At 43.5% G+C, this 16,195-nt stretch overlaps 1 protein-coding gene across 4 annotated transcripts in view; it reads left to right on the top strand.

The window, feature by feature from the left end:
• Positions 1-16,195, top strand: part of ZMAT4 (zinc finger matrin-type 4) — a 2,593,958-nt gene that overhangs the window by 1,950,208 nt on the left and 627,555 nt on the right. For all 4 annotated transcript variants that reach the window (XM_069617629.1, XM_069617626.1, XM_069617628.1 and 1 more), the window contains one exon: positions 11,976-12,203. In XM_069617629.1, the coding sequence (XP_069473730.1) occupies positions 11,976-12,203 (228 nt within the window). The remainder of the gene's footprint in view (positions 1-11,975; positions 12,204-16,195) is intronic.

Genomic DNA, 16,195 nt, shown 5'->3' on the forward strand with positions numbered 1-16,195 from the left:
GCAAACCATATTCCCCCCCTGAAACCGGTTGAGAAATACAGGTTCACAGTGATGACCTGATCCACCTGTCTCATAAGGAAGTAATATATGAGCTTAGCAAAGATTATCCATTGTTTTTTAAATTCTGGACCAATGATCGCTGTGATTTTTAATATAAGTCACACCGAGGGCTAACAACATGATTAAAGAAATGTGTTGACTCCCAAGGGCGTGCTCCTCTTTTTAGAAACTGTAGGAAAGTAGTGAGCCAGGATAGGGCGAGTCTCCCTTTGGCTGTTTCCTGGATTAAAACAGGAAAATATTCCTTTCCTCCTTAGCGACATTTAGTTAGAGCTAAGGACTCAAGTTATAGGTTTAAACTATTTTAACAGAACAGATTCTGTGATGTGTAGAAATGTACTGGGTGGGGGAGACAGAATCCAGACACCCATGTAACTCCAATTGTATTGGCTTTTGTTTTTACACCGTGTCCTGACACTCCACTAGCCTTTTGCTCATTTGTTAGGTGGACATTGAGTAGTCCTTCAGACTGTCAGTACTGGGAAACTATGTTTCCCTTTTTCTATATGGGGGTTACTTTTTCATATTGCACACAGGACCTGACAGTACAGTGCAATGAGGACACTTTTCTATCACCCTAGACCTACACTGAAAGGATTTATGGTTACTTTTAAATGTGCCTAAAGACAAGCTAGTTATATTTTTACTATTTTTACTGTACTTTGATTTAGCTCTCTTGCGTTTACCGCATTTGGCTACTAACTGTGGCTTGTGTCCTAACATGGCTGTGCCACAAGGTTATTTCACAATTGTGTCCTTTAGCCTTCTTCCTGCCTTACCAGGTCAGGAATTTCCTTTTATGGTCATGCATTTGCCCAGGAAAACAGTGCTTTGTGTGGGCTAGTGCAGACCATGTGTGCTGCAAGCCATGAAGTGGGTTGGGACTGGCTGGTCCCATTCCACAAAATAGTTTCTGTATGGCTGGAGTGTATGCATGAGTTTCACAATAGTGGTCCCTGATTGGCTGGTGTGTGTGTGAGTGGGAGATCTTCTTTTGGTTGGACTGAGTTTCTTTGCTCACCTGCATTTTAGGATACAAAGAGGAGTCTTGCAGCTATTCCCCAGAGATTTGAAGAGGTGCCAAGTATCCTGTATAGCTCTGAAGACATTGGAAAACCGTGGACCGATCCTTAGAAGGCCTGGTGACTAACCTTTGTTGCAGTCTGGATTTATGGCTACTGATCTTAGAAGACCCTCATTGGTGCTTTGATCCTTGGGAGTGGGGGGAACAACCGTTCTCAACAGCTTCTCTGTGCCCTACAGTTTGGAGTCTTCAGAAGCATTCCTGGGCCATCCAGTTGAATGTGCAACTACAATTTTGACAGTCGATGCATCGATCTGCTGCATCTTTACTCAGAACTTCGGGGGTCTTCAGCTTGTCCTGCAAGTCACCTTCTTGCAAGATTTCAGCATCTGAGCATCAAGGGATCCCGAGATAGAAGGCTTTCTTCATCCGTGAAATCTGTGATGACTGCTGTCGCCGTACATCTGTAGCAATCACTGAAACTGACTTTCCCGCATATAGTCAAGGATCCTGAAGAATCTTGCATCAGTGCCTGCTGCATTGTTCCATGAGAAGAGGTTGCACACAGCTACTGTACCTGACAAGAACTCTTCTTACACATGCAGCTCCTGGGCTCAACCGGAACCAATGGCTGAAAAACTGACCTCTGGCAACCCTCCAGTGACCTGCCAAGTCTGAGGAAAAAGAGTTTGGGTGGTAAGTTAAAACAATACTTACCGGTACCCCTATCACCACCCTGTGATTTCTTTTATAACATATTGGCTTTGATAACATTTGTTCTGAAAGCCCTCCGGAAGCTAGAAAAGCATTTAACTTACTTGACAACCTTTTGGAACCCATCTTCACATCCTCAGGGAACAGCTTCTCTCTTTTCCGCCAACTCCTAAAACTCATTGAACATTTTGTGAACTTTTGGGCACAATGCCCCAATCAAATTGGGGTTAAACTTTATAAGATAGGGTTGTAATTCCTGTGGACTGTCAGTGTTATATAGTCTATTTCAAAGTGATTTATTTGGGCAATAATAACAATAAGTAATTGTGCACTTACCTGTCTGAGTGTAATCCTTGATTTCTCATTGGGTGGACGCATTGTGTACCCCTGACCCTACTCACCTCTCCTGAGACTAAGGCTTGACAATTCCCTATGCTACATTGATTGGTTTGGCATAGCTCCCAGAATTTCCCCTGTTCACTATAACTAGGGCAGATCCTAGACTCTGTCCACCAAGCCACAATTTAGAAATCCATCTTAACACCTAATGGTCAGTTTGGGCAGGATATGGCTTTCACTTAGGCTCTGGATTCCCCATGCAGTGCAATATGCATGGCCCATGGTCATGCCCTATGATCACATTGTCTGGGGCACATACTTTTGCCATTCTTGTGCTACCAATGGGACCACAGTGAATGGCCTGTGGCCATTCAACTCAAGACAGGTCTTCACTTCTCCCTTAGGCACCAAAAAGCCACGATGAGTGGCCTTAGGGCCTGGCAAAAAGCTGCACTGCACCATCAAGCCATGATGAGTGGCCTTAGGGCAAGCAGCTACACTCAGTAACCACTTCATCAATAACAGGGCACTGGCCAGAGGATGTAGCCATAGAAAATGCTCACCTTACCTATATTGTGACAAAAAGCCATGGTCTATGCCCGACAAGACACCCGAAGTGTCAACTGTCTTGATATGCAGCCAAGCCTATTATCACAGTGTCAGGTCTGAGGGATTCACAGAAAAAAACGTTGTTAAAGGGACGGTGTGATTAAGTTGCACTAAAAAAAAATCTATGAAATTCTGTGACAAAACTTTGTTGAAGGGACGTTGTAGTTACAAGTAAAACCGAAACCCCCAGAAATGTGCCCGTTATGGTAAGCTAAGTAACCATAAGTCACGCCAGCACTCTGCACTGCTAAGACTAACAACTAGGACATCAAAGATGACATCACAGATGTCATTGATAACATCACTGATGCCATCACATATCTAGGCCACTTGTTTTTGTTCACTGACATAACTAGGCCAGGTCTGTTTTGTTCACTGACAGAATATGGAAATTCAAAAGGTGCTATATATCTAGATGTTAACCTTGTCGTATGTTCTTAAAGTACTTTCCTTAGGGTTTGGTCTCAGCTCATGGTGCACATAAACGGGCAATAAGCAGGTCTCAAATACACAATTCGTTTGTATGCATGAAGATGAACTTTAATGTTATTGACATTTTCTGGTGGTGTTTATTTCTTTCATACTTTAGTTTATCTCCATGTCTCGCTGATGTGTATGCATTGTGGGTCTTCATATTTATTGTTTGTACTAACACAAGTATGCAGTAAGTCTTGAATGGTTAGCTATTTATTGCATGCTTAACATTACTCAACACTCTGATATGGTAGCATTCATTATTATACTATTCAAAATTAACAGATTAAACATATTATACTTCTATGGTGCATGCTGCAGCCATTGCCTTTATGTAGTTGTGATTAGGTTCTTATATTAACAACACTCCAATATGTTTTGTTTAGATGAGTACATTCTTTAATATATTAAGTAATTCATGGTAGGTCTCCCAATCACCCTTGACATCCTGTTACCAATATTATAAACAAAACCCCTTGTAGGGACTTTACATCAAAATTAATTTCATATGTGATGTCATCAGTGATATCATCAATGACATCTGTGACCACCTAGTCCACCCTAGTCTCGGCACACTGGCCTTGGTTGTTGGGCTACTGTCTGAGCATCGTGATGTCAGGAATTTGTGTTATGCAATTGCATGTCAGGCTTCAGTATTTCAGAATTGAGGCCTTGCTGGATTTGGTCTAAGCAATGGTGGTACTTCTATTCATTCTCTGCCATGTTAGTTTTCTTTGTGTCTTGCATGCATTTGGCATGCCGCCATTCATTATTCCCTGCCCGTGTATGCTGCAACCTCTCGCTACTCGCTCCTCTCTATACTACTTGTGTAGCCATGTCTGGGTATTCTGCAACCCTCCTACTTCTGTGAATGCAAACTACTTACCGCCCTATTTTTATTGCACAATGTATTCTACTCTTTATGGTGACTGTGTGGCCATTGGGGGTTTACTGAACGTTTCTCAGCTTGGACTTTCGTTCAGACGCAGGCATGGGCGTGGGTGTGGCCAGACCTGGTGCAGTTCCCATCTCCATTATTACAGTGGACGTCTCCCTCCACTGCACAGAGCCCCCTGTCCACTCTAACCCTGTCCCTTCTCAGTAGAATCAAAGACATTTATAAATGCAGTACCCTAGTGTGAGGCTTCTCCCTTTGAATGGGATTGCTCCTTTGATGCCTGGGCCCAGTTTGATGCCCTGTTGTGTGGCTGTCTCTGGCAGAGAGTGTTACCTGCCCTCACAAAGAGATCGAAGAAGAGGCATGGCCATACATAATCATGTCCTGTCATTTGGCAAGCTCAGCCTGTCTAGCCAGAATACACATCACCTTCCAAGGTTGAGCTTGGCTCAAAGGAGCTGACACGTGGGATATCAATTTTGATGTGACTTTAATGATCATAAGAAGTGCCGTGCAGCATTCCTGAACTTGATCATAGCTTAGAGTTTACCCTGCCAGCAGCTTGGACTACCTGTGATCATCATAGTTTTGGTAGTGGGGTGCATATCTCAAATGGAGCACCTCTTCTGCAGAGACTTGGCTGTCACTGCAGCTGTCAAATGGACAGCTGCAACCTCCGATCCTGTTCTGTGCCACTTGTAGAGCAGTTGCTGCAAATCAGAATATTGATGCAATTGAACACAGATACACACAATGGCTTTATCATGGAGCATATGAAAGCAGAAGAGTACCCTTTCAGAGATGGAATTACCTTCATGATTGTATTATTTAATACATTTTAAAAAGCCAGGGCTTTTATTTCCTTGCCAGATGGCAACACATCACAGCAGAATATTGCCAGATCATGACTATTGTGGGGGTTTGTGCTTCGAGGCACCTTAAACATTCTCCTCATTGTTAGCGGCACTGAAGCTTAAGGCCATATAGTTTCATTAGTTCATCATTTGGCATATTCTGATAAGGAATTAGGCTTAATCAAGTACACTCAGTGATGCAGCATGAACATGTGAATTTGAACTCCTTCTTTTGGAAAGCACATACAGAAGGTCAACTTTGAAGAAGAGCTAGGAGATAACACAATATTACCAATCAGCAATCTCCTCTATGATCCTCAGTAGAATAGTAGCTGACCCACGTTATGGGCAAGAAATCAGCAACTCAAATACTTATTGGACAATATGATGCGTTAGTGTATGTTTCAAAGGACAGTTATGACCAAGCCTTTACTTGTTCCAAATCTCTGATGCATTCTGTAATGAATCTGATGATGTAATCACCTTTCTCGGGGGTAACCTATCCCTGTGTGGCGAGCGGATGGCAGCCGCTACCTGATCCTGATCCTGGGCGTGGCTATATGAGGGAGAACCACTTGGGGGGAGGCGACCCTTCGGGAGAAGACCTGCCATCATTGGGGGAAATCACATGCCCCCCATTTCCCTTTAGGGATGTCATGTCCATGCCTCATATACTGATGGCATATTGTAACCCTCTCCCTCACCCACGTATCCGTTCCACTCATAATATTCACCCATGTAATACATAGAACAACATATTAACAACTGGGATGAGGAAGAGGCTGGGAGTAGTAATGATAACTCCCAAAGACACTCCATCCCAACTTCCTCCACATTAACTGAAGAACGGCCCAATAGCCACTGGGACGATAGAGAGAGATTCAGCATGCAGAGGACTAGGTCTGGCAAACCAACACAGCTGTCTAGTCTCTGGCAAATGCTCAATCGACCCTGGAAGTTTTAATGCACTGCAGCTGACAGATGCAGTGAAGAAGAGGAACGCGAGGAAACAGAATGCCAAGAGTAGGGCAAAAGAGAGCTGCAGAGGCCGGGGGATATTGAGACCAGCTCTCACACCGGTCAGATAGAGAAGGGCAGGAACTCCATGGAAAACTATGTGGCGGCAAACACAAAACAAAATGAAGAGAGGGACCGGACAGCTGAAAGCCCAACAACAGAGGGAATGAGGCAGCAGAGACTGTGTCCACTGAAGCAGGACATAGGAGAAGCTCTGTGGCTGCAAGGACGCATGCCGAGCCTACAGAAGGAGAACAAGAGAGCATGAAAGACACTGACTGCCCCCAGTAAGACAAGGGAAGTTAAACAGGTTACCAGGTTGTTGGGAAGTGCATGCTGCTTTGGGGAATTAATACTAGAAACACAGAGAGAAGATTGTCATGAGAATGACGTGTTTGCAAAGCTTGCTTCAGCAAGTGCACTGAGCCCATATTTAAACAAAGAGAATACCAAGGTGAACATTGAAACTAACATTGTTGAACAAGAGTCAAGAAGCCAACATTGGGCTTACATTGTTGGCTCAAAAATGGCTCAAAAGTCGTGGCAGGTGAATATACCAGGCAAAGCCAACAGTGTAAAAGAATTTGCAAATCAAATATTAAAAATACTGCACACTGCATGAAAGTCCTGGCAGGGGAGTGATAAGGCAAAGTCAATCATGTGTAATAAGTAAATCTCAGGGAAGATCCATACCCTCAAGATTGTTGTTGGTAAAACCTGGCAGGAGAGTATACCATGCAAAGTCAAGTGTGTGAATCACATTGCAGAGTATACAGAGAATCTCAAGGAAAGAATAAACCTTTGAAATTTTAAATTGTTGTCAAGATAGAAAAGAAGCTGGCAGGGGAGCATACAAGGTGGCCTGTGAGTCTGGAACCTGCAACTAAATTGTGACTACAGTAGAAAGGAGAAACCCAAAGGGAACACATATCCTTGAGAGTGTTTTCTTTTTTTTTAACAGTCTTAAAAAATAAAGACATATCAGGGACTTGATATACTGAGAAAAGGAATCTGGAGAATGTTATAAATCCCTGGAACTGTAAAGTTCGTCCTCTTAGAACTTTTTGATTGGAGTTATACTTTTGTGTTGGATTGGAACATTTGTGCACTTTAAAGAACAGAGACACTTTCCTTTGCACCTCAGAATTTGTTTAGATTGTTCCCTCTTTTTCCCCACTAAGGAAGTCCCTAGTTTGTATCATCAACTACCATATTTCCATTAAATTGCATATACCGCACTTGCTTTTTGCTTCCAATTTTCAGTTTTTGTCTCCTCTTTCTAATCAAATACTTTTCCCAGTTTTTGGTTTTCAGTTCAGATTTGGTTCAAGCTCTTGTTGCTTTCCGTTCAGATTTTGGCAATGCCATCGTGAATTGTCTTCCCAAATTCACTCCACTCCTCTCAGGGTAGTCTTTTAATGCGTCAACAAGGCAGACTACTGCAGTCAGGAGGTTTTCATATCTCTCCCATGTTTGCCCAAATTAATTTGCTCCCTTATATGTTCAAATCTGGTTCAAGGTTTTCTTTAAAAGTGCTTTTGAATTATTGCTTCCTGTAGGCTCCCCAGTTTACATTTCTGAGAAACAGATTCTCTCGATTCACAATACAGCTGGCAGAGCCATTTTTTAAAATAGTTTTTTAAACTTCAAAGGTGCCGAACTAGAAATCCAGTGGGCCTAATTCACAGAAGTGTGTTATAATGGCAAAACCCCATTGGAAAACGCTCTGTGAATAAGGGCAATTATCTCTAAATGTGTATTCTCATGTTTATTTGCTCCGCGCTGAACTGAATTCCAGCCTCTTAGGTTTGTCATTGATTATTTATATTTTAGGAAAACATTTGACAACTGGAATTCGTTTTTTGCTAGGTTTTCAGGATCCATTAATTATCACATATCATTGCCATATTATTTCAAGTTATTGTTACTGTTTTGTTGAATCAAAATGTCTACAATAACCTGTTATTTTCTTAGAATAGAGATTTGAGTATATGTTGCCTCTGTGCAAATTGCACCTACCCATCTCTTGGAGTTAGGTTTTCATTTTAGAAAAGTTTAAAATTAAAAATAAAATAAAGGAAACCATTTGTAGTATATTTGCTATTTGCAAGAATTCCCAATCCGGCCCTTCTAACTGTCTGGCATACAGCTAAACTGATCAGGTGCACTGCAGACGTAGGGCCTGATTCACAGAAGCGCTGTATAATGGTGCAATCCCATTGGAAAAAGCTCTATGAATCAGGCCCATAATCTTTATTTTTAATTTCTCTGACCAGCACCTATAATGCATGCACCATAATTCATCCTGGTCTCATTTGCATATCCAATAAGCCTGCTGTTTGGAATAGGCAATGTTGCTTTTTTTCGGGAAAGAATTATCGCACGTTGATTTAAAAAAAAGTGTTGCACACATAGCCCCTCACTATGCAACTTTGTATGAATTTCATTGAAACATTTACACTCTCATGGAAAAACATGGCTGTATAAGTTGAAACATTGTCCTAGAATATAATGCAGATTCTATAATTGGCATGCATGGCTTTATTACCTGCCACAACACGCAATGGTCACACACAATGAAGCACACTCTAATGCAAATGCTCCAGCTCACTCGGACCACGGTCTGCCTCTAGTTCCATGGCATGCAGCTTTCCCGACTGGGCTAACTCTTCGTTTAAGGACATGTGTGTGGCACTGACAATGGCCAACAACCCAAGGGCACATCACCAAAATACAACCCAGGAGTGTGGCTGCCCTTTGCTACCATATCCAGGGCACAGATCACAATGGGACCATCATTGACCACCCTAATGTTGTGGGCATGTGACCGCTGTGCAGACATATATTTGTATTTCAATTTGGAATGTGATCTGATAACTTCACTCAGAAGATATCTGGTTTGAATTTGCACCCTGACATTCTGTTTTCAGAACACCAGCAGGGCTACCCACAGTGGAAACTTAGCCCAGTTACTCTCCTCTCACCTGATCTTCATTGGCTCTGTCGGACAATGGAGTAGAACATATTTCCAAATGCCTGAGTGTGCACATGCACCATTGGGTACGAGCCGGGGGTAGATCTCTGTCTTCGGCTGGGGCCTCCCTCTGGAACAACCTCCCTGGCACTCTGAAACTTGAGGAGAACCATCTCCGGTTCCGGAAGCACAACAAGACCTTCCTCTATGCTTCTGCCTTCGCCCATCCTCTCCCTTGCTGATCTTTTTGTCTCTCGGCACCGTGCACCTGTCCTATCCTCTGTCCTGCGGGCCCGGGTACCTGCTCACCCTGCCACCCACCCGCACTTCCTCCAGGCAATCCCTGCACTGGGGTCTGTATCTTACCAAACAGACAACCCCACCCCCTTTTTCTTTTTCCTTTTTCCTGCACTTATCAGACATACCTTGTCTTCTGCCTCAACCGAGTTCCACCACTGTTTTTGTTGCCTTTTTTATTTATTTATTTAATTATATATCTGTTTTTCCTTTGACCCTTACTTTCCTCCCTTCCATGCACTTTTCCCCTTTCCCTCTCCCATGCACTTGCGCATTCTCAGTATCACTGGGCCTAGTAAGATCGTTGTTTTTTATTCTCCCTTGTACCCCTCCCTTGCCTTGTTGCGCTCTGAAACACTTGTGTACGAGCGCGATACAGATAAAATATATCACATCTATCCAGACCTAGGTACACCTGTCCATGCCCGTTCACCAGCTATGTGCTCATTTGGCTTTGGATGAGTATCTAATTCTGTCCTTTACCAGATCGGTAGGAGGGTCCTCCCATGGTAGTACGTTGTTGTACTAAGAAACAATGCTTACTTGTCATGTTCGCTTTAACTTTAGCATGACACAGTATGAAAACCTGGCCAGACTGGCTGTAGCGATTCAGTTCAATCTAGCAACATAACAACACTTATCATGTTTGCTTTAACTTTGAGGTCCAATAATAATGCCATGCCAGAGGCAGACAATATTATCAGATTGGCTGCGGCAATGCAGGCCAGTCCAGCCACGTAACCAACTTGTATCATGTTCTATAAACTGGGCAGTGATATGCTCTGTGTCCAGTTTAAAGACACACTGGTCTTGGGGTGCTGAGCCGGCTTTGCCCACATTACTGCAGTTTCAGGTTCGTCTACGCTCACTTTGTTACTGTTTGGGGAGTGGTCATGGTTGGGGTTGTCAGGGATGATTGCCATATACATATTGATGGGTGGGGGCTGCAAGATTGGTCAGATTGACGTGGGGTTATCTCCACCATTATCGCCCCCCTAGAGTCCCCCATGCGAATACAAGTTCTCCTGGGGTGATGGACAGGTCACAAATCATTGATGGATCAAACTTACATTTATCTATGGCAGTGTTGGTGGGCTGCTACGCAGGGTTGTGAGAATTATCATCAGGGTTGGTGCAAAGGATTCCCTGGGCGGCTTTGGCTTTGTCTTTGGTCCCCAAGCGCCCTGGTTGGCATCAAGGAATTGATTCATTTAATTAATCAGGGTGTATGCCTCCCCTGAAAGTATTATAGTGCTCCGGGGCTGCATCTGTTCGCCTCCAGACAAAGCAGATTGAGGAGGGATTTTCTGCTTGATTGTCAACATGTTTATTTTAGCCATTGCATGGCATAGCATAGTGGGGGAAGGTGATGGATGTGTCAGAGAGCTTCTCAAATAGATTCTTATGTGGATTAACTTTCACAGTAGCAACATGGAAAGCAGTGCAAGGAATGCCCCGCCCCTGCGCCTCCATCCCAGCCCTAACCCTCACCTGGTCAAGATCTAAGCTTGTCACATGTGCTACATTCTTCATCGCCAACATTGTGTTTTGTCCTTCTCCTTCCCCCTATGGCCGCTGAACACCCTGCAGATGCCAAACAACCGAGGCCTTTGCCCCATGCGCTTCCACTGCTTGTATATGCCCAGGTACTCACATTATTTTGCAGCACCTAACATTTATGGGCAATTACTCCCTTTACGGCAGTTCCTAGCAAATGCCTATCCCATGCCTACATAAAAGCCAAAACTGCTCATATTGCCAATGTTTGTTTTATGCATATACATATTCACTGAAAAAACTTTGTTAAATGGACGTTATGGTTAAGTTGCAGTAATACAAACCTATGAAATTCAATGAAGAAAGTTTGTTAAAGGGACGCTAATCCTTAAATTGCACTAATAAAAACCTATTAAATTCAGGTCAAACCGAAAAACCTCAGAAATTCACCAGTTATGGTAAACTAAGCAACTATAGCTTGCGCCACCACCGTGCACTGCTAAGACTAACACTCAGGACATCAAAATGTGTCCGCCCGTCCCCATATTTGGTATAATGGACTTCGGAGGATGCAGGGGTGACCCCGTTTTTAGGACATTGGAAGCAGGGGATTCAAACAAAAAAAAAAAAAAAAATGAAAAAAGAAAAAGGGACCCTGCAGCACCAACTCTGACTCGTCCTGGAGGGACGGAACTGACGCTGCAGGGATATAACAGGAGCGACGGAGGCCGGCGAAGAGGTAAGTACGGGAGGGGGGATGGTATAGGGCTGCTGGCGGGACAGGGATTAGGGTTGTTTGCCTGAAAAGCCAATAGATTTGTGGCAAAATCCACTACGATCAATTCCTCCACAAATCTATTGACTTTGGTCAAACAACACATATCCGGTGACGCTGCTTCGTCATCCGCTGTAGGTTTTCTCTGTTAACTTGGCCCTTAAAAACACTACTCTGCCACATCTTCTTTCAACTACTTCCACGCTACATCGAATATCTAAAACATGTAGGTGCTTCAGAGCCTGTGCTTTAAAATAATTTCTTAAATTCTATGTTTTTAATTGTAAACATTTTTTTTGTCTAATATTTAGACAATATAATATATTTTTGTCCCAATCCGAAGATGTTCAGTCATACCATACGTTTCAATCCTTGCAGAAGAGATATATATATATATATATATAGTGATGACCTGGTACAATCTTTGTTATTTCTAATTGCAGAAACTCCCCTGAGTCAATTAAAACAGACGCATGTGGCTAATTGCCCAGTGCCACCCACGCAGCATAAAAGAAGAGACTCAGACAGATGTTGCCAGCTCTGCACCGCCTGGTTTAACAATCCCATGATGGCACAGCAACATTACGATGGGAAGAAGCACAAAAAAAATGCAGCCAGAGCGGATTTGTTAGAACAACTAGGGAAGACACTGGACATGGGTGAAGTAAGAGGTAGGCTTGTTCTAACTCTTCAGCGAATTATACATTGTTTTGATATTTCCTATTGTTCTGTGTTTTTATACTTTCATGAATTCACTCTACTCCTGCCTTGTTTAATTGATCGATGTTAGAAAAGTGAAGTAATCTGCTACTGAGCACCATAACACATTTCCCAAAAGGTTTGATAATAGTGCAACAACAGAATTAAAACAAGCATTGGCAAATACAACAGTTTTGTATTAGGCATTTGCCAGGCCCTGCCATTAGATACCCAGGTACTTGCATAGTGTACATAAGCATAGTCTGTATTGTGAGGAAAGCAATGCACTGTACTCAAACACAGTACAGTAGTCTGATTTGTGTTGGCTGAGCACTGTAGAGTGTACACAAGCACAGTTTGTATTGGGATGGCTAGCAATGCAGAGTGGAACCAAGCACATGTTTTGAGTTGTGTACGGTATGACCATCTTGTAAGTGCACTAAGGCCCTCCAATGTATTGATATGTAGGCTAGCTGTGTCCCCAACACTAAGAGATATTATGCTAACCTCTCAAAGTTAAATATTAGAGCTGAATGTGTTGTGCTGGTAAACCGCTCTCGGCCAATAGAAAATACGCTTTCTTGAATAAAATAAGAAATTATCGCAATGTTCATTGAGTTATGATTGCAGGTTTAATTCCCAAATAGTGAGCTGACACATGTTTCGACACTTGGTCGTTCTCAAGGCTATTGATCTTGGTTGCAGGACACATGCATTTAGGTTGCTAATTCAAAAGGTTCCAAATAGCGCTTAGATCCTTCTTGTCTGGTCTTCTTGTAATAGTCCTTCTTAGAAATGTTATTCATGGATATATTATCCTTCAAAGGCCATCACCTTCCATTGGGTCAATCTTAAGGCTCAATTGCCTCCGTCCTCATGTCATGTGCATTGGAAAGCATTGGAGACCCTCATTCAAAGCCCCTATTTGAAGCTCTTATGTTAAAGCTCTTATTTTAATGGCAATAATCTCAGCTTAAAGGTAGCACTTTCAGCGCCACCTAATAGCCAAAACTAATGAGTGCCACCATTATATTGTTTGTGCAGCATGTACATACCTTTCATTCAGTATTTCTGCAACTGATTCAAATAGATTCTCTGTGCAGTGCTCCCTGACCAAATCTACTTCACTTTGTATTATACCTCCTGTCACAGGTTGAATGATAAATAGATGGCTTGAAGCCAAGATGTAATGCTTAAGAGCGTTGCTTAAATAAACAGAAAACAAAGAAGGGATAGCTTAGGCTGACTTCCCCTTCTTGGTGGGAAACAAAGAGTCAATCACAGATTTTAGGGTTTTAAGCAACCTCCATTTCAAACATTGGACACAAAGGTGACAGTCCTTATTTCATTTACTTATATTTGTCTACCATTTGTTCTGAAGTTTAAAGTCAGCTTAGTTTCAAGGAGCGAAAAACAAAGATTTCTGCAAAAGCACATGTTCAGCTATTCATCATTCTGTTTCGCTATTTGAACGGGGAAGACACTGTTGGTACACAAGGCATCTAAATTACTGATTAGCATGTCTCTTATTTAGCTCCAAGGTTTCCTTAGTGCAGGACAAACAATCCACCTTAGACACTTCCGCATGCTTATCTATGTTGACACAGTACAAAGTTCATTTTGCTCTGATGGAGCCGAAAACACAAATTCTAACATGGGTCAGAAAACAGGAGTTAATCAAAATGGCCGATAACTTAAAATGGCGGCGTAGTCAGCCTATTTCAGGTTCATTCAAATGCAATTTACAGTGCATTGCAAATGTGCTTAGGCCAACGCTCATTATCAGACGGTATTCATGCAAAATATACTTTTACAGTACAAGTATGAGTAGGGGTGAAAATATCCACATAGCCCTTAACTTCTATCAACCAAGAGCCTAATTCAATCATAAAGGTAAAACAGGCACAGTTAAGAGCTATACCTCATTTGACTTTTGTGGTAACATGGGCTGAGAGAAGGCTATGCTCTTAATAGGGGTGTAATTGTGATTCAGTAGTGACACAAACAACGCAGCAATACAGTCCAAAATAAAGGGAATGTCCAATCAGGGTTTGTCCATCAGCAATATAACGAAATAGAAAACACTGTACAAAAAACCTCTCCTGTGAATGAACTGAGTAGATGTAACAGACTGATGAAAGTATCACATGAGTGTGAATAGAGGGTTTATAGGCAAATTACCAACCACGAAAAAGATATGTCTTTTTGATGAAGGAAGGTGCAATGTGACCTAACTATTCTCTAGGGCCCTAGTGGACCGAGGGGGTAGTTTGAGGTCAACAGTACACAGCTTTATTTCTTTGGTGGGTTAACAGTGTAGAACCCAGTATGCAATGTTGATGCGAGTGCAGAGAGCTCATTTCAGGTACGATTCATAGTGTGGGTTTAAGCAGCAAGTGTGCATTGAGCCACGGCAAATGCAGTTTCTCTGCTTGGGTCAGAGGGGAGCTTTCAGCAATGCAGGTCAGGGCACTTCACCAGGATCTTTTTAAGGTTGGGCAGAGCAGAGTCGGGCTGTGACTGCTTGGAAGGGTTGAAGCATGATGCTCCAGTGGGTCGAGTTGATGGGCAAAGTCACCAAATTGATGATCTAAATGCTCCACTGTGTGGTTCAGTGAAGTGGATGTTTGAGGGTTAGTCGGGTCAAGCCTGCTTGTAACCCCTGTCAGAGTCAGCCTGTAACTTTCCAGTGGTTCGGGTTGGGTCCTGGTATCAAGCAGTTCATTCGAGTCCAGCACGTGAGGGGCACGTGAGGGGCTCAGATGAAGGACAATGCAGCTTCGAGCTGGTTTCGAGACACAGGCGTGAAAGTTCAAATGGGTGGAGGAGCTCATAAGAGTGGGCCTCATTACGAGTCTGACGGTAACCTGACGGTTTTTCCGGCTCGGTTACTGCCGGACTCTTATTACCATTCTGCCTCCGTGATTCCCGGAATTACTGGGGCATTACAACCCCGGTGACCAGGGAATTCTGGAGGCGGAATTCGGTAAATCTCCATTCCCATTGAGTCCCATCTCGTGATGGTGCTGGTGTTTTCATGTCCGCCTGCAGGCGAGCGGTTTTAAACATGACACCTCCGCCTGCAGGACTCTCGATCACCCGGTATGGAAACAACAGTGGCGGCGGGTTTAACGCCACCATTATTTCCATACCCGGTGACTCGTAATGAGGCCCATTATCTGTGTATTCCCTCTGGTCCTTCCTCTGTACTCTTTCACAACTTCTGCGATTCTCTTTCTCTCTCTATTCTTCCCTCTGGCCCGACTCACTCTGCAGGGCACACCTTGGATGTTCTGATTTCCTCAGACCTCCCCTTATTTAACCCTCTCACTACTCCTCTCACCTGGAGGGACCACTTGCTCCTCTCCTCTCATCTGGCTTTCTCTACCCCTCAGGCCGAGCCAACTCCAGCACTGCCACCCACCTTCTCGGTCATCCGACCATTGCAGCATGTGTCAGTTGAGGCTTTTGCTGCCACTTCCTCTCCCCCTCCTGCCCCTCTGGCTGACTCACATCCTGGCACAGCCCTTTCTAAACCACCATTGTTCTATATCTGACACTCTCGATGTACTTGCCCCTGTCATGAGGATCCGCTTGAAGCCCAAAGCCAAGTGCAACTCAGACCTTGTCACCCAGTATGGTGGCTGAGAGGAAATGGAGGGCATCATGTGCACCCTCTGACAAACTAGCCTGCCGCCTGCTCCAACAGCAGTGCAGACTCTCTGTCCACACTAAGAAGAGGGCACTCATCCAAGCCTGCATCTATGGGTCATCTAACAACTCGGCTGAACTCTTTAAAATCTGCAAGGAGCTGGCCAATCCTGCTGCAGTCTCTACCTCTCCTGTTCTCTCCCAGGCCCTCTTTACAGCCTTGGCTTCACATTTCTTCTCTAAAACCCAGGACATCCTGTCCACCCTTCTTGCCCTACCTCTGGTCTTCTTGTGGCAGCCTCTCCTCCTTCCT

Source organism: Ambystoma mexicanum, chromosome 10, assembly GCF_040938575.1.
Source record: "Ambystoma mexicanum isolate Mex_15411 chromosome 10, UKY_AmexF1_1, whole genome shotgun sequence".
NCBI lineage: Eukaryota > Metazoa > Chordata > Amphibia > Caudata > Ambystomatidae > Ambystoma > Ambystoma mexicanum.